Source organism: Ursus americanus, unplaced genomic scaffold, assembly GCF_024610735.1.
Source record: "Ursus americanus isolate L20-20 unplaced genomic scaffold, mUrsAme1.1.p SCAF_154, whole genome shotgun sequence".
NCBI classification, from domain to species: Eukaryota; Metazoa; Chordata; class Mammalia; order Carnivora; family Ursidae; genus Ursus; species Ursus americanus.
In genome coordinates, this window is record NW_028273736.1 from 116,138 (window position 1) to 138,520 (window position 22,383).

Consider the following 22,383-nt stretch of genomic DNA (forward strand, 5'->3'; position numbering starts at 1 on the left):
GCTGCCAAGGGCGGAGGTGGCTCTTGGAGCTCCTGACAGGGAGTCAGAGCTGTGAGTATGTCCTGCGCCGGCTCCGACAGGGCAGGTGGCATCAGGGGCCCTTCAGGGACCTCCAGAGCTAGTGCTGCAGCGTGCGCGGGCGCCGGGGCTGCAAAAGGTGCAGGTGACTCTTCTAGCTCCCGACAGAGAGTCCGAGTTGTGAGTATGGCCTCCGCTGGCTCTGACATGTCACGTGGCCAAAGGGGCTCTTCAGGGACCTCCATAGCTAGGACTGGAGCCAGCTCGGGCTCCGGGGCTGCCAAGGGCGCAGGTGGCTCTTGGAGCTTCTGACAGGGAGTCAGAGCTGTGAGTATGTCCTGCGCCGGCTCCGACAGGGCAGGTGGCATCAGGGGCCCTTCAGGGACCTCCATAGCTGGAGCTGGAGTCTGCTCGGGCTCTGGGGCTGCCATAGATGCCGGTGGCTCTTGCAGCTCATGACCTTTCGTCAGAGCTGTGAGTGTATCCTCCGCTTCCTCTGACATGGCAAGTGGCATCGGGGGCCCTTCAGGGACCTCCATAGTTGGTGCTGCAGAGTGCGTGGGCGCCGGGGCTGCGAAAAGTGCCGGACGGTCTTCAAGCTCCTGACAGGGAGTCAGAGCTGGGAGTATATCATCTGTTGGCTGTGACATGAGACGTGGCCCAAGGGGCTCTTCAGGGACCTCCGAAGCTGGAGCTGCAGGCTGCTCGGGCTCCGGCGCTGCCAAGGGCGGAGGTGGCTCTTGGATCTCCTGACAGGGAGTCAGAGCAGTGAGCATGTCCTGCGCCGGCTCCGACAGGGCAGGTGGCATCAGGGGCCCTTCAGGGACCTCCATAGTTAGTGTTGCAGCATGCGCGGGCGCTCGGGCTGCGAAAGGTGCAGGTGGGTCTTCAAGATCCTGACATGGTATCAGAGCTTTGAGTATATCCTGCCGTGGCTCTGAAATGGGAGGTGTCATCACGCGCTCTTCAGCGACCTCCATGGCTGGTGCCGGAGCCTGCTCAGGCTCCCGCGCTGTCAAAGGTGCAGGTGACTCTTCTTGCACCTGAGAGAGGGTCAGAGCCCTGAGTATATCCTCTGTTGGCTCTGATATGGGACGTGGCCTAAGGGGCTCTTCAGGGACTTCCGTAGCTGGAGCTGCAGGCTGCTCGGGTTCCGGTGCTGCCAAGGGCGGAGGTGGCCCTTGGAGCTCCTGACAGGGAGTCAGAGCAGTGAGTATGTCCTGCGCCGGCTCCGACAGGGCAGGTGGCATCAGGGGCCCTTCAGGGACCTCCATAGTTGGTGCTGCAGCGTGTGTGGGCGCCGGGGCTGCGAAAAGTGCAGGTCGGTCTTCAAGCTCTTCACAGGGAGTCAGAGCTGGGAGTATATCATCTGTTGGCTGTGACATGAGACGTGGCCTACGGGGCTCTTCAGGGACCTCCGAATCTGGTGCTGCAGGCTGCTCGGGCTCCGGCGCAGCCAAGGCCGGAGGTGGCTCTTGGAGCTGCTGACAGGGGGTCAGAGCTCTGTGTACATCCTCTGGTGGCTCAGACATGGCAAGTGGCATCAGGGGCCCTTCAGGGACCTCCGTAGCTAGTGCTGCAGCGTGCGCGGACGCTGGGGCTGCGAAAAGTGCAGGGCGGTCCTCAAGCTCCTGACAGGGAGTCAGAGCTGGGAGTATATCCTCTGTTGGCTGTGACATGGGACGCGGCCTAAGGGGCTCTTCAGGGACCTCCGAAGCTGGTGCTGCAGGCTGCTCGGGCTCCGGCGCTGCCGAGGCCGGACGTGGCTCCTGGAGCTCCTGAGAGGGAGTCAGAGCAGTGAGTATGTCCTGCGCCGTCTCCGACAGGGCAGGTGGCATCAGGGTCCCCTCAGGGACCTCCATAGGTAGTGCTGGAGCCTGCGCGGGCTCCAGGCTTTCCAAAGGTGCAGGTGACTCTTCTAGCTCCCGACAGGGAGTCAGAGCTGTGAGTATATCCTGCCGTGGCTCTGAAATGGCAGGTGTCATCACGGGCTCTTCAGGGACCTCCGTGGCTGGTGCCGGAGCCTGCTCAGGCTCCCGCGCTGTCAAAGGTGCAGGTGACCTTTCTAGCCCCTGACAGAGAGTCAGAGCTGTGAGTATATCCTCCGCTGGCTCTGACATGTCACGTGGCCTAAGGGGCTCTTGAGGGACCTCCATAGCTAGGACTGCAGCCTGCTCGGGCTCCGGGGCTGCCAAGGGCGCGGGTGGCTCTTGGAGCTTCTGACAGGGAGGCAGAGCTGTGAGTATGTCCTGCGCCGGCTCCGACAGGGCAGGTGGCATCAGGGGCCCTTCAGGGACCTCCATAGCTGGAGCTGGAGCCTGCTCGGGCTCTGGGGCTGCCATAGACGCCGGTGGCTCTTGCAGCTCATGACCGTTCGTCAGAGCTGTGAGTGTATCCTCCGCTTCCTCTGACATGGCAAGTGGCATCAGGGGCCCTTCAGGGACCTCCAGAGCTAGTGCTGCAACGTGCGCGGGCGCTGCGGCTGCGAAAGGTGCAGGTGGGTCTTCAAGCTCCTGACAGACACTCAGAGCTGTGAGTATATCCCGCTGTGGCTCTGAAATGGAAGTTGTCATCACGGGCTCTTCAGGGACCTCCATGGCTGGTGCCGGAGCCTGCTCAGGCTCCCGCGCTGTCAAAGGTGCAGGTGACCTTTCTAGCACCTGACAGAGAGTCAGAGTTGTGAGTGTATACTCCGGTTGCTCTGACATGTCACGTGGCCTAAGGGGCTCTTGAGGGACCTCCGTAGCTAGGACTGCAGCCTGCTCGGGCTCTGGGGCTGCCAAGGGCGCAGGTGGCTTTTTGAGCTTCTGACAAGGAGTCAGAGCTGTGAGTATGTCCTGTGCCGGCTCCGACAGGGCAGGTGGCATCAGGGGCCCTTCAGGGACCTCCATAGCTGGAGCTGGAGCCTGCTCAGGCTCTGGGGCTGCCATAGATGCTGGTGGCTCTTGCAGCTCATGACCGTTCGTCAGAGCTGTGAGTGTATCCTCCGCTTCCTCTGACATAGCAAGTGGCATCAGGGGCCCTTCAGGGACCTCCATAGTTGGTGCTGCAGCGTGCGTGGGCGCCGGGGCTGCGAAAGGTGCACGTGGGTCTTCAAGCTCCTGACAGGGAGTCAGAGCTGTGAGTATATCCTCTGTTGGTGGTGACATGGAACGCGGCCTAAGGGGCTCTTCAGGGACCTCCGAAGCTGGTGCTGCAGGCTGCTCGGGCTCCGGCGCTGCCAAGGGCGGAGGTGGCTCTTGGAGTTCCTGAGAGGGAGTCAGAGCTCTGTGTATATCCTCCGGTAGCTCAGACACGGCAAGTGGCATCAGGGGCCCTTCAGGGGCCTCCATTGCTAGTGCTGCAGCGTGCTCGGGCCCTGGGGCTGCAAAAGGTGCAGGTTTCTCTTGTAGCTCCCGACAGAGAGTCCGAGTTGTGAGTATAGCCTCCACTGGCTCCGACATGTCACGTGGCCTAAGGGGCTCTTCAGGGACCTCCATAGCTAGGACTGGAGCCTGCTCGGGCTCCGGGGCTGCCAAGGGCGCAGGTGGGTCTTCAGGCTTCGGACAGGGAGTCAGAGCTCTGAGTATGTCCTGCGCCGTCTCCGACAGGGCAGGTGGCATCAGGGGCCCTTCAGGGACCTCCATAGTTGGTGCTGCAGCGTGTGTGGGCGCCGGGGCTGCAAAAAGTGCAGGTCGGTCTTCAAGCTCTTCACAGGGAGTCAGAGCTGGGAGTATATCATCTGTTGGCTGTGACATGAGACGTGGCCTACGGGGCTCTTCAGGGACCTCCGAATCTGGTGCTGCAGGCTGCTCGGGCTCCGGCGCAGCCAAGGCCGGAGGTGGCTCTTGGAGCTGCTGACAGGGGGTCAGAGCTCTGTGTACATCCTCCGGTGGCTCAGACATGGCAAGTGGCATCAGGGGCCCTTCAGGGACCTCCGTAGCTAGTGCTGCAGCGTGCGCGGACGCTGGGGCTGCGAAAAGTGCAGGGCGGTCCTCAAGCTCCTGACAGGGAGTCAGAGCTGGGAGTATATCCTCTGTTGGCTGTGACATGGGACGCGGCCTAAGGGGCTCTTCAGGGACCTCCGAAGCTGGTGCTGCAGGCTGCTCGGGCTCCGGCGCTGCCGAGGCCGGACGTGGCTCCTGGAGCTCCTGAGAGGGAGTCAGAGCAGTGAGTATGTCCTGCGCCGTCTCCGACAGGGCAGGTGGCATCAGGGTCCCCTCAGGGACCTCCATAGGTAGTGCTGGAGCCTGCGCGGGCTCCAGGCTTTCCAAAGGTGCAGGTGACTCTTCTAGCTCCCGACAGGGAGTCAGAGCTGTGAGTATATCCTGCCGTGGCTCTGACGTGGGAGGTGTCATCTCGGGCTCTTCAGGGACCTCCGTGGCTGGTGCTGGGGCCTGCTGAGGCTCCTGGCTTTCCAAGGGCGCAGGTGACTCTTGCACGTCCTCACGGTGGATCAGCGCTCTGACCACCAGCTGCACTGGGCCCGACACGACAGATGACGTCCCTGCTCTTTTGAGTTGCTGAGCTCCAGCAGCAGTGATGGGATTTTCCAGCTCAGGCTCTGAAGCTGCATCAGGCACCACAGTGGGAGCTGGGACTAGCTTTCGGCGCGGTCGCGGATCTCGCTCTGGGGCTCCTGCTGTCGCTCCAAGAAGAGAAAGTATGGTCATCATGATTGTCTTTCCATGTCCCTTCCAAATGAAGGCAACTTTGCCCACCGGTCAGTATTGTCTAAGAACCCATCCCTGGGTGGTCTCCCCAAACTGTAGCCCATGGGGACAGTGATCTGAGACCACTCCTTGCTCCCAGCCACACTGCAGTCTGTGGAGGCTTGCTCTGTGTGGCCCACTCTCTCCCCTCCACAGGCCTCCATCAGTCACCCCCAGTCCTCCTCACCCCCAGCCTCCGGCTCAGCGGGCTCGAGGTGTCGCAGCCGAGAGAGGAGGAGCCAGGCACGTTGCTCCAGGTCTGAGCCTGGCACGAGGAGCCCTACGTATGCCAGTAGTGTCTTTAGGCAGGGAAATTCTGGGGGCTGGAAGAAATCTTCAGGGTAGTGGTCCAGCCAGGTGCCCAGGACGGAGGAGATGACCCTGGGGACAGACAGGTTGGGCAGAGGAGTCAGAGGACAGGGCACCTCCCACGCGGATGCCCCAGGGAGCCCCTGTGGGAGCCTGGGCGCCTGGGTCCCCGGCTCCTGGCTGTCAAGAGCCCATTCCTACTCCGTGTCCACCTGTGATGTGGCAGAGCTGCCTGAGGCAGGCCTGGTCACTGAGGAGGGGCTGGCCCAAAGCCTCTGTGAGTGGGAGTCCTTGACCCCTGGTGTGACCATTTGTGTCCTCCAAGCGGAAGCTGGACACCCTGCTCAGTCTCCCTGCCCACTTGCCGCGTGACTTGCACTGCATGTGGGCAGGGAGGGGTGGCGTGTCTGGCGTGGTCATTGCTGTGACTATCCAACCAAGGAGGGAACTAAGGGACTCTGTCCCATCCCTGGCCTTCCCAGGACCCTCCCGATACCGCCCACTTCCCCTCCCGTGCCTACGTGCTGCCTCGTTCAGTAGGTGCCAGGAGAGGGTGTCCTTGCGTGGACACTAATCTCCCACTGGCTGGGGGACGTCCAGTCCCCGAGGCCACCCTGGGTCTCCTGAGTACCTGCTGAGCACCCAGTGTCGACGTTCCACCAGATGTGTGGAAGCCATGCCCTTTGTTCTGGGTCCCAGGATTAGGGTAGAGACAGGGCTGAGAGGCGGCGGGGATGGGGAATGACTCTGTTAGGGGCTGAGGCTGCCCTCCAGCCCGCTCTGCTCTCCCACAGTGCCCACACCCCACCCAGGGCTCTCCAGGCCCCCTTTCCTCTTCTGCAGAAGCAGCCCTCAGACCTGGACCCTCTCACAGGAATGGCAGATGTGTGGGATGAGGGTCCAGCAGCCCCCAGATCACAGTCCCCTCGCTGCCCTCTCGAAGAAGGAAGGGCCCTGTGCATTAGCCAAAGCTCACTCACGTGCCCCGCTGCTCCTGGTCTCCGCCGATCTCGTCCCAGGAAGAGAGGACGCATCCGTAGCTAGAGGAGGCCGGAGGGGTGGGGGGTGGGGGGATCGCATGAAATGCCCTGTGAACCCTCCCTCTCATCATATCTAGTGTCACTGTCTGACTGCCGACTAGAATGGAGCCCTGGGGTGCTCCCGGGTGCTGTCTGCTGTGTGCGTGGGATCACAGTCAGCGCCCAGGGAAGCGTCTGCAGGTCTGCACCTAGAAGGGCATCCATCCTTTATGCTCGATGAATGAAAGGGCCCCCACCAGCCCCATCCCAGAGAGCTGAGTGGGCCTGGGGCCCCCTGCTCCTGCCCGGGCATGCCTGCTCTGGTCTCACCCAGGACACAGACCCCAGATGGAGTGTCAGATGTCCTTTTCCAAGGGGAAAAGAGCCCAGCTCAAGACCGTGGTGACGGTGAGGGCTGAGGCAGAGGCTTCTTCATGGGGAGCGGGACGATGATCCACGGGCACGACCACAGCCCCCGTAGCGGGCCTTTCCACAGGGCCAGGCGCCCAGGTGTCCTTACCCTCCAGGACCCCACTGAGTCCCTGTAATAACTCTGCCCCAGTCCGAGGAGCCCACTGAGGCTCCGCGAAGTTGGGTGGCATTCCCCAGACTCCCAGGCAGGAGGTGGGCAAATCCCACTGGGCTGTGGAGGGGCAGGGTGCTCACCTTGTCACCAGCTGGTCCAGCACCTCCTGGGTGGTAGCATAAGCTCTGTATGTGGCCAGGAACATGGAGACGTAGCTGAGGTCTCCGTCTAGGAAGGCGGGCAGCAGGTGTTCTACTCGCTTCTTCAGCAGCTCTGCCCGTTGGGGCTGCACCACGCAGGTCCCATTGCTCTTCACGGTTGAGGCCTTTCTAGCCTGAGGTGGGACAGGGGAGACATGCGGTCTTCACTGCGGTCACCAGGAGGGTTGGGGGTTGGAGCCCAGAGCAAACCCCCAGGCTCTCGGTGACGTAGGCAAAGAGGTGGGACAGGAGGGCCCACAGTAGACAAAAGGAGCAAGGTGCCTGGCTGGTTCCGTGGGTTCAGGGTCCGCCTCTTGGTTTCGGCTGAGCTCCTGATGCGCCCGTCCTGAGATCGAGTCCGTCGTCAGGCTTTGCACTTAGGGCAGGGTCTGCTTGAGGATCCTGTCTCTCCCTCTGTGTCTCCAACCCCCGTCTCTGTCTCTGTCTCTGTCTCTGTCTCTGTCTCTGTCTCTATCTCTGTCTGTCTCTCAAAAACATAACTCGTGCAATCTCTTTAGGGAAAAAGGAGAATGGCAACAATACGGGGATGTGAGGTGGGGGGTGTGTGAACGGACGTCGGTATCTCAGGTCAGATCGTTAGCTGAGTATTGACAGCCGCTCCCTGCACTAACGGCATCGTCCCTGTGATTTCTGACGATGTATGTCAGGCTTGAGACCACAGAGACTGTTTCATGGGTCGGGGTGCTCGGGATTTTAGGGCACGTGGGATGTTCCGTGCAGCGCTGTGAGTTGGCAACAGAAGGGAATCACATGAACGTCCTGCCTCTGTGAAGGGCTCAGTGGCTGCGGTAACGGATGGGCCTTCTGGAATGTTGTGCAGCACAAGGAGGCGCCTGCTCCGGACCCTGGAGGGCCCCCAGGGATGGGTTCCTTCACAACCAAAGGGCAGAGCAATAGGCATAGTACCATGAGTCCCAGGCCCCTTTGGGGAAAAGTCTCCCAGCTCAGCAGGATCTCGAGCAAGGGATGAGAGGTGGTTTAAGGTCGCTTTTCTGATATTCGTACAGATATGTGGATAGGGACTGTGCATGGGGCCAAGGCCGTTGGCAGGGCCCTGAGGGCAGGTTTGGGGAGGAGATGGGGATCCAGGTTCACATGGGAGCAGGAGTCCAGGAGGGAGCCCCGAGGAGCCCAGAGGCTGGTTTCTGGGATCTGGGTCCCTTTGTGCCGCATCGGTGCCCTGGGTGCTGGGTCCCTCCGGCCCCTCCACTCACCCTGAGCCAGCGCTGGACTTTGTTGGCAGTAGGGGACTCCTTCCTGTCCTTCAAGGAGGTGGGGCAGGGGATCCCATCGTTCAGCTCCTGCCCTGTCTCCTGTGTGGAGCTCTGTAAAGACAGTGCCCGGCAGCCAGGCGGGAGGCCTCGGAGGTCTGTCTGGCTGCCTTTGCTGGTCCTCAGACCCAGGGGACTCCCTTGCAGACCCACCACACCCCAGGATGCACGCAGCTCCACCATGGAGAGAAAAGTGACACAGCTCGAGGGCCTTGGATTCACTCTGGCCCTGGTGAGAGGCACCTCAGGAATCCTCTTTCCACCCTGCCCACCGTGGCATCGGTGTGACCATGAAGGCATCCCCAGGGTATCCACTGCCCTGCAACCTCCTCCAGCCCAGGGCGGGACCTCCCCCACATACCCCTCTTTCCCTGAAACTAGGGGGATGGGGCTGCCCGGGGGTGGCTCGGAGAGGTGGCCTGGCCTGGCCTGGCGTGGCCTGGCGCGGCCTGGCCTGGCCTGGCCTAGGCCGCTCGGTATTACCTTCCGGCACCTCCTGGCAAAGGCCCTGCGGCGTCGGGGGCGCGGGTTGAGCCAGTGTCTGCAGCAGGTGAAAAGTCCCTCAGCCCGGGGTTTCTGGAAGCCAGAGCCCCGGAAAATGGGCACGCAGCAAGAGAACATCTTTCACTATCGAATGTCTCCGGCCAAGTGAGCCTGATACGGGACCGCACTAGAATGTGGGTGCCTGGTGACCGGGGTTCCAAGTTCTGTGGGGGTCGGTTATCAGGGAAGTGACTTCACTTCCTGGGATCCCCTCCCCGAGTGCACACCTGGACTAGCACCTACACAAACAGTGCTCTGGGCTGCCGACTGCTCATCCCCTTTCTGCGTGCCATGCCACATGCGTACCCGGTGACACCAACACAACCCTCTCCACAGGCCCTAGGGAAGGTCTGGGTGCAGCCAGGGCCCCAGCTTAGAAACACCCCGGGCTCTGACGCAAGTCTCCATCTTCCCTGTTGGGGACCCCGGAGAAGCCGTTGTGCCCGTCAGGGATGGTCTGTGTCTTGCCTGTGCGATAGGGATTTTTCCAGCGGACTTCTTGCGGAAGTCCACAGGCATAGGTGGGATACCATCTAAGAAACTGGGGGAGTGGTGTCCCACGTAGGGAATACCTGCCACCACATTTTCTTCCTTTCTCACCTTCTCTGAGTCTGTAGCTCCTCCGATGCCACCCACAGTCCCTATTGTGTTGTGTGTGTATCTGTGCACGTGTGCGTGCCCCAGTACTCCTATTGTGCAGGCCCAGAAGATGAGAGTCCCACCTAGGGGTGGATGGGAAATAGCTTTCCCAGGCCTTAGGCTTTCTAATTTCCAAGGCAAACCCTGCAGAAGGCATTGGAGCCTTGGCTTAGAGGGGCTGAGCCCACCCTTACCCCTAGACGCTGCCAGTCGTGTGTCACGAGCCATCCCTCCTTTCCTCTGGGTGTCCTGCGGGCAGGGGTGCCGTCAGTGGGTTGCCCTGGCCTGGGCTCCTCCTCAGACGGGTACGTGCTGGGATGCCTCCTGCCTGGGATGTCGATGCTTCTTGTCACCCCCATACCATCTCCAGGTCTACAGCCAGTTCCAAAACACAACCTCTTCCCGAGCTCCCAGTGAGTAGCTAGGTTCAGCCACGGCCCCACCGTTGAGGACACTCGGAGAGCTGGGTTCAGGCCTGGTTCTGCCTTCTTACCAGTCTGTGATTCTGGGCAAGGCACGGACCCTGCTGGGGTCTTCCCCTTGTTGCAGAGGCTGTCTCTTACGTAACTGGTTTTCTTTTATTTGAAAGATCTTCTGTGTTGGTTTGAGAGACAGAGTGGGGGTGGGGTGGGGAGGAGAGAGGGAGAGGGGAGACAGAATCTCAAGCCGACTCTGTGCTGAGTGTGATGCGCAATGCTGGTCTTGATCCCAAGACCCTGAGTTCGTGACCTGAGTCCAGATCACGAGTCGGAGGCGTAAGCAACTGAGCCACCCAGGCGCCCTGGCAAAAGAACACTTTCGATATATTTCCAGGCAATGCAGGGAAGTGACTAGTGCAAGGGGGAAGACAAACATGAGGGACTCTGCATTTCCCTAACTTACTGCCTAAAGAGATTTCATTTCTAGTCTACGGGTCAGGAATGTAGAACACAGGCGAAGCTCAGCCATTTCCATGAGTTGGAGACAGCAAGGTGGAAGTCTGGAGAAGACAATATGGCTGTGGTTTACAGTACAGAATACTGAGGAGAGCTGCACAGAGAAAGAGGACCTCAGAAAGCCATCTAGGATCACTTTGGAGTTGTCATAGCATTCCGCAGTAGGGCACATGTGTGAGGAACGTAGGTGGTGTGGGGAAAATAATAGCCCAGGGGAAGCAGAGAGGAAAATGTCACTAGCCTTCACACACAATCAGGAAAAGTCTGTGCTACCGGCAGCAGGCAGAGTGGAAAACCTCGTAATTCGTGGGACATTGCAAAGAGAGCTCAGAATACCAACAGAACAGTAGCAAAATACATTGAAGACCACTGTGATACCACCTAACAAACCTTTGGAAAGCTAGTCTGGAAGGATAAAATAGTTTTCCAGGAGCCTCCCCATCAGAACAATCCTCAAGAGTATGTGTAGAAATATAAGCCATAGTTAATACCTAACAATTAACATTCACGATACCTGCCTTCCAACAAAAGATTACCAGGATGCAAAGAGGGAGAAAAGTTCACCTCGTACTGAGGAGAAAGATTAAACAATAGAAACCTACCCAGAAATGAAAAAGACGATGGAAGTATTGCCCATGGACATTCAAACCACCGTTAGAAAGAGGTTTTATATACGTAAGAATGTACACAAAGGATGAAGTGAAACAGAGATATAGAAAATAGGAAAACAAGGAAAACCCAACTTCTGGAGCTGAACAGTAGCACGTCTAAGATGAAAAATGTAGTAGATGGCCTTTCTTTCACGTTAGACACTAAATAGCAAAAAGAGAGAGAGAGAGAGAGAGAGAGAACGTGAATGTATGATCACTGCATTTGTCCAGAATAAAGCAGAGAAAAGGAAGGGTGCAAACCACGCCCTGCACACAAACACTAGAGTATGTGTGAGCTTTGTAGCAATTTCACGTGGCCTGGTAGATAAGAAATTGGCTGAGGTACAGAAAAAAACTGTTTGAAGAAGTAATGTCTGATTATTATCTGAATTGTATGAACCCTCTACACCCAGAGATTCAAGAATTCAGGAATCCAGCCAACAAAATCCCCAAACATAAAGATCATGAAAAAAAAAAAAAAACCCTCCTTATCAACCTACATCCCAATAAAATGGGAAGCAATAAAATTGCTTCAGACCAATGATAAAGAAAAAATCTAAAAAGCAGATGGAGATGAGTCCATTGCGTTACCTGTCACGTCCCTAATTCTGTAGATGGTCTCTGTTTCTTTCTGGTCTGTGGTACTCTTGGAGTGTCTCTTCACTTACAGGATCCCCCTTCCTATTTCTTGCAGGGTGGTTTCGCGGCCAAATCCTTTGAGTTCCTTTCTGTCCTGGAAGCTCTTTATCTCTGCTCCTATTCGGAATGCCTCCTTGCTGGGTAAAGTATTCTTGGCTGCATGTTTTTCTCATTTAGTACCCTGACTCGATCACGCCAGCCCTTTCTGGTGTGCCAGGTCTCTGTGGATAGGTATGTGGCTAGAAGACCCTCTTGTCTCAAGCTGCTTTCAGGATTTTCTCTTTGTGTCTGAAATTGCAAACGTCACTGTATATGTTAGGGTGTTCCTCTATTCCTGTGGATTTGGGGAAGAGTCCTCTCTACCTCTTGGACTTGAATGCCCGTTTCCCTCCCAGATTGGGGAAGTTCTCAGCTACGATCTACACGGATAGATCTTCTGTCCCTCTGTGTCTTCTCCCTCGGGGCCAGAAGTAATTCCAATATTGTTTCCTTTTGTGGCATCACTGATTTTTCGATTCCTCCACCCATGGTCCATTCGTTGGCTTTCTCTCTCTTCCTCGGCTTCCTTCCTTTCCGTCAGCTTGTCTTTGGTGTCACTGACTCTGCTTTCTGCCTCATTGACCCTGGCCGTTAGAGCATCCACATCCAATGTAGACTGCATCTCAGTTAGAGCCTTTGGAATTTGGGCCTGATTCGATTTCATTTCTGCACTCTGAGAGTCTCTCGTGTCATTTAGACTTTTTTCAAGCCCAGCTAGCAACTCTGTAATTGTCATCCTGAGTTCCAGCTCTGACATCTTACTTAAAACCGTATGCATTAGATCAGTGGCAGAGAGGGTTACCTCTGGCTCTTTCTTTTGCCGTGAATCCCTCCCTCTAGTCACTTTCCCCGGAGAAGAATGGATGGGGGAGAGAGAGATTAGGATCTCACAGGGTGGACAAAACAGGGTGAGCCACTTGGTCCCGAGTGTCTGTTGGTCGGTGTGTTGGAAGTCACTAAATCCCAAAATGGTAAAGAAAGCCAAACTCATATATACACAGAAATCAAATTGAATATAGCGACAGAAATCCAAAAATGAAGAATATGTGTATAAAATGTCAATGTAAAAAATGAAAGTTAAGAAAAGATTGAAAAATGAAGAGTTGCTAAGAGAAAAAGAAAAAGTAGTTGGAAAGGGACAAAAGACAAGACAAAAAAAAAAAACGAAATGGAAAATGTTGAATGGAGAGAGAAATGAATGATGAGAAAAAGCCTCGAGCTCTAGGTGCTGTTTTCCCCTAGCGCTGGAGTTTGGCCGTCCTCTTTGGTCTGTAAACTTGCTGTTCACTTGTTGTTTCACCTCGTTTTCGGGGGGCAGGGGCCTAGTGCCCTGTTTCGCAGGTGTTTTTGCCTGGACGGGGATGCACTGCCCCTTGCCAGGGGGCCCGGTGGGGCTCAGGGTCAGCGGGTTGCTCTGTGTGCCTTGCGTTCCCAGAGGGCTTTCCCCGCCTCTTGAGAGGGTGAGAATAAAAACGGCCGCCCGCATCTGTAGGCGCGGAGGTGTGATGCTGTTGTGCGCCAAGTTGTGTAGACGTCTGCGGTGCTCCCCACACCAAAGGTCCTGAGGGAAGGCGGAGGGTCACAGCATTCCTGTCCTTTGCAGGGCTCCCAGACGGAGAGCTTCTGATCAAGTGGACTCCCCGTCAAGTGACTTGGTGCGAGGAGAGGGATCTCTCCCTTCTCCTCACTTGGGTCTCGAGCAGGAAGCGTAGGCACTGCTCTCACAACAACTGAACCGGAGGGTTATCGGGAATCGGGGCTGGCAGGGGCAGGGGGTCGCTGCTGGAGGAGCCTGAGGGGTGTGGAGGGGCTATGCCCAGTGCCAAAGCCGCCGGTTGAGGCTCTGTCCATCCTGCAGCTTCCATGAGCACCCAGTGTGCTTTGGAAATGAGGAGGTCGTGGAATATAGGTGAGGTTCAGTGGGGTGGAACCCGGAGCCGACGACCAGGAGAGAATTCTTGAGACGTCTTTGGTGCAAAACTGGTGGTTTATGACAGGACCCGTGGCAGAAAGAGCTGCTGCCCCGGCTTGTGAGGGGTGGCTGATGATAAGACTATGGGGTTGGGGGAAGGGAAGGAAAAAGGGAGGTTGAGATAATACTTGCATACGTGAAAGAAGACTCCCAAGGTACGGAGGCCTTGCCATTGTCTAGGGAAGGTGGTTTTGCCCTCTAGCAAGGCATGAACATTAAGACGGTTGGGAACTTCCTGGAGGCTGCAGATTAGAAGGACATTTCATTGTATCTACTTTCCCTTCAGGAAGCTAAGTAACTGATAGAAAGGCTTGGTTCTTGGAAAGTGCTAAGACATTGGGAAACTGAGGGAGACTTAAGTCTTGCAGGATTATGGTGTCTATAGGTGAACTATTTCTTTGCCCCTTAGGGCAGCCGGGAGTGCCTGAGGAATGTCACGTCCACCCCATGGTGGGGGGTGGGTGTGGGGTGTCAGTTCCGGCTTTGTCCTCCTCAGCTAGCCTGCTCTTGCCTCCTCAGTAAAGGTCCCTCCTGTTCACAGAGGTTCAAGCAGTTCTCGCTGTTGCCACCTAGTGGACATATGGATGAACACATTCAGGTCATGTCCGTGACTCCCTGAGCTGAGCGGCCCTGAGAGGTTGGTTCCTTCCTGCGAGGAGAGGGCCCAAAAGGATGGACCCGGAGCAAGCAGACAAGTGTGGCCCGGCCGACGCCCCTCTGCTGGCCTGGAAGCAGGACCCGGTTGCTCTACTTAGAAGCTGAGTTCTAGAGCAAGAGGGGCTGGAGTGGCTGGGGTGTGTCCCGGGACAGGGTCTGGATGAGGGGTGTTCCAGGACGGGGGTGGGGGGGTGGGGGGGCAGGGCTGCTTGTGGAGGGAGGATCCATGAGGGCGGTATGGACAGGCTCTTCCCTGCTCCACGGGTCCCGCCCAGGTAGCCTGGTGGCCTCAGTGCTGGCTTGTCTTCCTCGTGATTTCAGGGTTCATCTCTAGTCTCCGGGGACCCTCCTTTCCCGAGCAAGGCTCCACGGAAAGAAAGAGAGTATAGCTAGAGGACCCTGCAGCCAATACTCCAACAATGGGACTAGCGTGTGTTCCAGAAATTGTGCTTTTAGGAAACAGCCCTAAAGCAGAAGAGATTTACGGCACATTGTACTCTTCACTTTAAGGAGGAGACTCAAAGAATTGGAGAGGTCTCAGTTGTTGGGCAGGTGGTGCTGCTGAGTAAATGATGTGTAGCCCCTGAAAATGCAGAAGGGGACAGGAGAGGTGTAGCAGTGCCTGTCCACTGTGGGGACCTCCGGCCGCACAAGAGCCCAGCTGTGGAACCCTCCCTGCCCCACCCTGTCCCCCACACAGGCAAACCCCCTCCCCCGCTCTCACTCACCCATACACTCCGAGGGAAAGGACTGGAAGAGGGACGCCATGTGTTATGGGCTCTCGTGGTAGAAGGTAGAAGGAATGTGTCTTCCTTTCTTCATATTTACATCACTCTTTTGCTACCGAAACGTAATCTGGCTGAAACCTTAGAGAACTTTTAAATTACCTGATACGTTTGTAATAAAGAGGAAGATTTAATATGCAGTCTTAATATTTTTATAACATGCACATTAGAATCATTGAAACCTGGCCTATCCAGGAAAATGAAAGATTTTGAAGGTGTCTCCTGGACCCAGATATTTCTGGCTCCTGGGTCACACTTACAAAAGGGAAGCCTATCCCAGATCGTGAAAACATTTCATTTTGGGGCTTCACATGCGCGGTATTGTATCAGCAATATTCCTTTGTAGTAAAATGGGTTTTTTTTTTTGTTTCTGTTTTTGTTTTTCTGCGTTTGTTTGTTTTTTAAGAGAAAAAAAGCTGAAAAAGAAAATGAATCACTCATAGGTTACGTAGCTAGATACAAAAAGGCCACACTGCCTGATCCCACACACATGAAAACCCAGAAGAAGTAACTCACAGAGGCGGAGACGAGAGGGGAGCCGTGGCTGCAGGGACTGGGCTGAGGGAATGAGCAGTATCTGACGAGTGGCACGGGAGTGTCTGGGAGGGAAATATTGTAGAAGGACAGGTTGTGAGACACTGTGTACCTAATGACACCTGGAGGTACAATTTAAAAGGATCAGAGTAAAATTCCATGAAAACTCAATTTATCCTTTATTTATAGACCAGAATGTATTGAGCTATGAAATAGGTGCATGAACAACGCAAAAATTAGAAACACTGGAATGACAGGGGAGGGGAAGCCATCCTTTGGGGATTCAGCGAGCAGGAACTGCTGCTCCGGGGCCGAGGCCGGATGCTCCACTGAGAGAGGTGGTAGGCGGCGCCCTTCGGCAAGCCCGATAACTGGTGCTGTAGCCTGCTTGGACTCCGGGGCTGCCAAAGGTGCAGGTGGCTCTTGGAGCTGCTGAGAGGGAGTCAGAGCTCTGCGTATATCCTCCGCTGGCTCTGACAAGGCAAGTGACATCAGGGGCCCTTCAGGGACCTCCATAGTTAGTGCCGCAGCGTGCGCGGGCGCCGGGGCTGCCAAAGGTGCAGGTGGGTCTTCAAGCTCCTGACAGGGAGTCAGAGCGCTGAGTATATCCTGCCGTGGCTCTGAAATGGGAGGTGTCATCACGGGCTCTTCAGGGACCTCCATGGCTGGTGCCGGAGCCTGCTCAGGCTCCCGCGCTGTCAAAGGTGCAGGTGACTCTTCTTGCACCTGAGAGAGGGTCAGCACCCTGAGTATATCCTCTGTTGGCTCTGATATGGGACGTGGCCTGAGGGGCTCCTCAGGGACCTCCGTAGCTGGTGCTGCAGGCTGCTCGGGTTCCGGTGCTGCCAAGGGCGGAGGTGGCTCTTGGAGCTCCTGACAGGGAGTCAGAGCTGTGAGTATGTCCTGCGCCGGCTCCGACAGGGCAGGTGGCATCAGGGGCCCTTCAGGGACCTCCAGAGCTAGTGCTGCAGCGTGCGCGGGCGCCGGGGCTGCAAAAGGTGCAGGTGACTCTTCTAGCTCCCGACAGAGAGTCCGAGTTGTGAGTATGGCCTCCGCTGGCTCTGACATGTCACGTGGCCAAAGGGGCTCTTCAGGGACCTCCATAGCTAGGACTGCAGCCTGCTCGGGCTCCGGGGCTGCCAAGGGCGCAGGTGGCTCTTGGAGCTTCTGACAGGGAGTCAGAGCTGTGAGTATGTCCTGCGCCGGCTCCGACAGGGCAGGTGGCATCGGGGGCCCTTCAGGGACCTCCATAGCTGGAGCTGGAGTCTGCTCGGGCTCTGGGGCTGCCATAGATGCCGGTGGCTCTTGCAGCTCATGACCTTTCGTCAGAGCTGTGAGTGTATCCTCCGCTTCCTCTGACATGGCAAGTGGCATCGGGGGCCCTTCAGGGACCTCCATAGTTGGTGCTGCAGAGTGCGTGGGCGCCGGGGCTGCGAAAAGTGCCGGACGGTCTTCAAGCTCCTGACAGGGAGTCAGAGCTGGGAGTATATCATCTGTTGGCTGTGACATGAGACGTGGCCCAAGGGGCTCTTCAGGGACCTCCGAAGCTGGAGCTGCAGGCTGCTCGGGCTCCGGCGCTGCCAAGGGCGGAGGTGGCTCTTGGATCTCCTGACAGGGAGTCAGAGCAGTGAGCATGTCCTGCGCCGGCTCCGACAGGGCAGGTGGCATCAGGGGCCCTTCAGGGACCTCCATAGTTAGTGTTGCAGCATGCGCGGGCGCTCGGGCTGCGAAAGGTGCAGGTGGGTCTTCAAGATCCTGACATGGTATCAGAGCTTTGAGTATATCCTGCCGTGGCTCTGAAATGGGAGGTGTCATCACGCGCTCTTCAGCGACCTCCATGGCTGGTGCCGGAGCCTGCTCAGGCTCCCGCGCTGTCAAAGGTGCAGGTGACTCTTCTTGCACCTGAGAGAGGGTCAGAGCCCTGAGTATATCCTCTGTTGGCTCTGATATGGGACGTGGCCTAAGGGGCTCTTCAGGGACTTCCGTAGCTGGAGCTGCAGGCTGCTCGGGTTCCGGTGCTGCCAAGGGCGGAGGTGGCCCTTGGAGCTCCTGACAGGGAGTCAGAGCAGTGAGTATGTCCTGCGCCGGCTCCGACAGGGCAGGTGGCATCAGGGGCCCTTCAGGGACCTCCATAGTTGGTGCTGCAGCGTGTGTGGGCGCCGGGGCTGCGAAAAGTGCAGGTCGGTCTTCAAGCTCTTCACAGGGAGTCAGAGCTGGGAGTATATCATCTGTTGGCTGTGACATGAGACGTGGCCTACGGGGCTCTTCAGGGACCTCCGAATCTGGTGCTGCAGGCTGCTCGGGCTCCGGCGCAGCCAAGGCCGGAGGTGGCTCTTGGAGCTGCTGACAGGGGGTCAGAGCTCTGTGTACATCCTCTGGTGGCTCAGACATGGCAAGTGGCATCAGGGGCCCTTCAGGGACCTCCGTAGCTAGTGCTGCAGCGTGCGCGGACGCTGGGGCTGCGAAAAGTGCAGGGCGGTCCTCAAGCTCCTGACAGGGAGTCAGAGCTGGGAGTATATCCTCTGTTGGCTGTGACATGGGACGCGGCCTAAGGGGCTCTTCAGGGACCTCCGAAGCTGGTGCTGCAGGCTGCTCGGGCTCCGGCGCTGCCGAGGCCGGACGTGGCTCCTGGAGCTCCTGAGAGGGAGTCAGAGCAGTGAGTATGTCCTGCGCCGTCTCCGACAGGGCAGGTGGCATCAGGGTCCCCTCAGGGACCTCCATAGGTAGTGCTGGAGCCTGCGCGGGCTCCAGGCTTTCCAAAGGTGCAGGTGACTCTTCTAGCTCCCGACAGGGAGTCAGAGCTGTGAGTATATCCTGCCGTGGCTCTGAAATGGCAGGTGTCATCACGGGCTCTTCAGGGACCTCCGTGGCTGGTGCCGGAGCCTGCTCAGGCTCCCGCGCTGTCAAAGGTGCAGGTGACCTTTCTAGCCCCTGACAGAGAGTCAGAGCTGTGAGTATATCCTCCGCTGGCTCTGACATGTCACGTGGCCTAAGGGGCTCTTGAGGGACCTCCATAGCTAGGACTGCAGCCTGCTCGGGCTCCGGGGCTGCCAAGGGCGCAGGTGGCTCTTGGAGCTTCTGACAGGGAGGCAGAGCTGTGAGTATGTCCTGCGCCGGCTCCGACAGGGCAGGTGGCATCAGGGGCCCTTCAGGGACCTCCATAGCTGGAGCTGGAGCCTGCTCGGGCTCTGGGGCTGCCATAGACGCCGGTGGCTCTTGCAGCTCATGACCGTTCGTCAGAGCTGTGAGTGTATCCTCCGCTTCCTCTGACATGGCAAGTGGCATCAGGGGCCCTTCAGGGACCTCCAGAGCTAGTGCTGCAACGTGCGCGGGCGCTGCGGCTGCGAAAGGTGCAGGTGGGTCTTCAAGCTCCTGACAGACACTCAGAGCTGTGAGTATATCCCGCTGTGGCTCTGAAATGGAAGTTGTCATCACGGGCTCTTCAGGGACCTCCATGGCTGGTGCCGGAGCCTGCTCAGGCTCCCGCGCTGTCAAAGGTGCAGGTGACCTTTCTAGCACCTGACAGAGAGTCAGAGTTGTGAGTGTATACTCCGGTTGCTCTGACATGTCACGTGGCCTAAGGGGCTCTTGAGGGACCTCCGTAGCTAGGACTGCAGCCTGCTCGGGCTCTGGGGCTGCCAAGGGCGCAGGTGGCTTTTTGAGCTTCTGACAAGGAGTCAGAGCTGTGAGTATGTCCTGTGCCGGCTCCGACAGGGCAGGTGGCATCAGGGGCCCTTCAGGGACCTCCATAGCTGGAGCTGGAGCCTGCTCAGGCTCTGGGGCTGCCATAGATGCTGGTGGCTCTTGCAGCTCATGACCGTTCGTCAGAGCTGTGAGTGTATCCTCCGCTTCCTCTGACATAGCAAGTGGCATCAGGGGCCCTTCAGGGACCTCCATAGTTGGTGCTGCAGCGTGCGTGGGCGCCGGGGCTGCGAAAGGTGCACGTGGGTCTTCAAGCTCCTGACAGGGAGTCAGAGCTGTGAGTATATCCTCTGTTGGTGGTGACATGGAACGCGGCCTAAGGGGCTCTTCAGGGACCTCCGAAGCTGGTGCTGCAGGCTGCTCGGGCTCCGGCGCTGCCAAGGGCGGAGGTGGCTCTTGGAGTTCCTGAGAGGGAGTCAGAGCTCTGTGTATATCCTCCGGTAGCTCAGACACGGCAAGTGGCATCAGGGGCCCTTCAGGGGCCTCCATTGCTAGTGCTGCAGCGTGCTCGGGCCCTGGGGCTGCAAAAGGTGCAGGTTTCTCTTGTAGCTCCCGACAGAGAGTCCGAGTTGTGAGTATAGCCTCCACTGGCTCCGACATGTCACGTGGCCTAAGGGGCTCTTCAGGGACCTCCATAGCTAGGACTGGAGCCTGCTCGGGCTCCGGGGCTGCCAAGGGCGCAGGTGGGTCTTCAGGCTTCGGACAGGGAGTCAGAGCTCTGAGTATGTCCTGCGCCGTCTCCGACAGGGCAGGTGGCATCAGGGGCCCTTCAGGGACCTCCATAGTTGGTGCTGCAGCGTGTGTGGGCGCCGGGGCTGCAAAAAGTGCAGGTCGGTCTTCAAGCTCTTCACAGGGAGTCAGAGCTGGGAGTATATCATCTGTTGGCTGTGACATGAGACGTGGCCTACGGGGCTCTTCAGGGACCTCCGAATCTGGTGCTGCAGGCTGCTCGGGCTCCGGCGCAGCCAAGGCCGGAGGTGGCTCTTGGAGCTGCTGACAGGGGGTCAGAGCTCTGTGTACATCCTCCGGTGGCTCAGACATGGCAAGTGGCATCAGGGGCCCTTCAGGGACCTCCGTAGCTAGTGCTGCAGCGTGCGCGGACGCTGGGGCTGCGAAAAGTGCAGGGCGGTCCTCAAGCTCCTGACAGGGAGTCAGAGCTGGGAGTATATCCTCTGTTGGCTGTGACATGGGACGCGGCCTAAGGGGCTCTTCAGGGACCTCCGAAGCTGGTGCTGCAGGCTGCTCGGGCTCCGGCGCTGCCGAGGCCGGACGTGGCTCCTGGAGCTCCTGAGAGGGAGTCAGAGCAGTGAGTATGTCCTGCGCCGTCTCCGACAGGGCAGGTGGCATCAGGGTCCCCTCAGGGACCTCCATAGGTAGTGCTGGAGCCTGCGCGGGCTCCAGGCTTTCCAAAGGTGCAGGTGACTCTTCTAGCTCCCGACAGGGAGTCAGAGCTGTGAGTATATCCTGCCGTGGCTCTGACGTGGGAGGTGTCATCTCGGGCTCTTCAGGGACCTCCGTGGCTGGTGCTGGGGCCTGCTGAGGCTCCTGGCTTTCCAAGGGCGCAGGTGACTCTTGCACGTCCTCACGGTGGATCAGCGCTCTGACCACCAGCTGCACTGGGCCCGACACGACAGATGACGTCCCTGCTCTTTTGAGTTGCTGAGCTCCAGCAGCAGTGATGGGATTTTCCAGCTCAGGCTCTGAAGCTGCATCAGGCACCACAGTGGGAGGTGGGACTAGCTTTCGGCGCGGTCGCGGATCTCGCTCTGGGGCTCCTGCTGTCGCTCCAAGAAGAGAAAGTATGGTCATCATGATTGTCTTTCCATGTCCCTTCCAAATGAAGGCAACTTTGCCCACCGGTCAGTATTGTCTAAGAACCCATCCCTGGGTGGTCTCCCCAAACTGTAGCCCATGGGGACAGTGATCTGAGACCACTCCTTGCTCCCAGCCACACTGCAGTCTGTGGAGGCTTGCTCTGTGTGGCCCACTCTCTCCCCTCCACAGGCCTCCATCAGTCACCCCCAGTCCTCCTCACCCCCAGCCTCCGGCTCAGCGGGCTCGAGGTGTCGCAGCCGAGAGAGGAGGAGCCAGGCACGTTGCTCCAGGTCTGAGCCTGGCACGAGGAGCCCTACGTATGCCAGTAGTGTCTTTAGGCAGGGAAATTCTGGGGGCTGGAAGAAATCTTCAGGGTAGTGGTCCAGCCAGGTGCCCAGGACGGAGGAGATGACCCTGGGGACAGACAGGTTGGGCAGAGGAGTCAGAGGACAGGGCACCTCCCACGCGGATGCCCCAGGGAGCCCCTGTGGGAGCCTGGGCGCCTGGGTCCCCGGCTCCTGGCTGTCAAGAGCCCATTCCTACTCCGTGTCCACCTGTGATGTGGCAGAGCTGCCTGAGGCAGGCCTGGTCACTGAGGAGGGGCTGGCCCAAAGCCTCTGTGAGTGGGAGTCCTTGACCCCTGGTGTGACCATTTGTGTCCTCCAAGCGGAAGCTGGACACCCTGCTCAGTCTCCCTGCCCACTTGCCGCGTGACTTGCACTGCATGTGGGCAGGGAGGGGTGGCGTGTCTGGCGTGGTCATTGCTGTGACTATCCAACCAAGGAGGGAACTAAGGGACTCTGTCCCATCCCTGGCCTTCCCAGGACCCTCCCGATACCGCCCACTTCCCCTCCCGTGCCTACGTGCTGCCTCGTTCAGTAGGTGCCAGGAGAGGGTGTCCTTGCGTGGACACTAATCTCCCACTGGCTGGGGGACGTCCAGTCCCCGAGGCCACCCTGGGTCTCCTGAGTACCTGCTGAGCACCCAGTGTCGACGTTCCACCAGATGTGTGGAAGCCATGCCCTTTGTTCTGGGTCCCAGGATTAGGGTAGAGACAGGGCTGAGAGGCGGCGGGGATGGGGAATGACTCTGTTAGGGGCTGAGGCTGCCCTCCAGCCCGCTCTGCTCTCCCACAGTGCCCACACCCCACCCAGGGCTCTCCAGGCCCCCTTTCCTCTTCTGCAGAAGCAGCCCTCAGACCTGGACCCTCTCACAGGAATGGCAGATGTGTGGGATGAGGGTCCAGCAGCCCCCAGATCACAGTCCCCTCGCTGCCCTCTCGAAGAAGGAAGGGCCCTGTGCATTAGCCAAAGCTCACTCACGTGCCCCGCTGCTCCTGGTCTCCGCCGATCTCGTCCCAGGAAGAGAGGACGCATCCGTAGCTAGAGGAGGCCGGAGGGGTGGGGGGTGGGGGGATC

General features: G+C 58.2%; 1 protein-coding gene across 1 annotated transcript in view; it reads left to right on the plus strand.

Annotated features, from left to right (window-relative positions):
* Nucleotides 1-11,516: 11,516 nt before the first annotated feature.
* The window catches only part of LOC123789945 (uncharacterized), a gene marked incomplete at its 5' end in the record, with an annotated part of 61,762 nt that continues 50,895 nt past the window's right edge, over nucleotides 11,517-22,383 (plus strand). Inside the window, one exon of the mRNA XM_087860584.1 lies at nucleotides 11,517-11,602. Within this exon, the coding sequence (XP_087716710.1) occupies nucleotides 11,517-11,602 (86 nt within the window). The remainder of the gene's footprint in view (nucleotides 11,603-22,383) is intronic.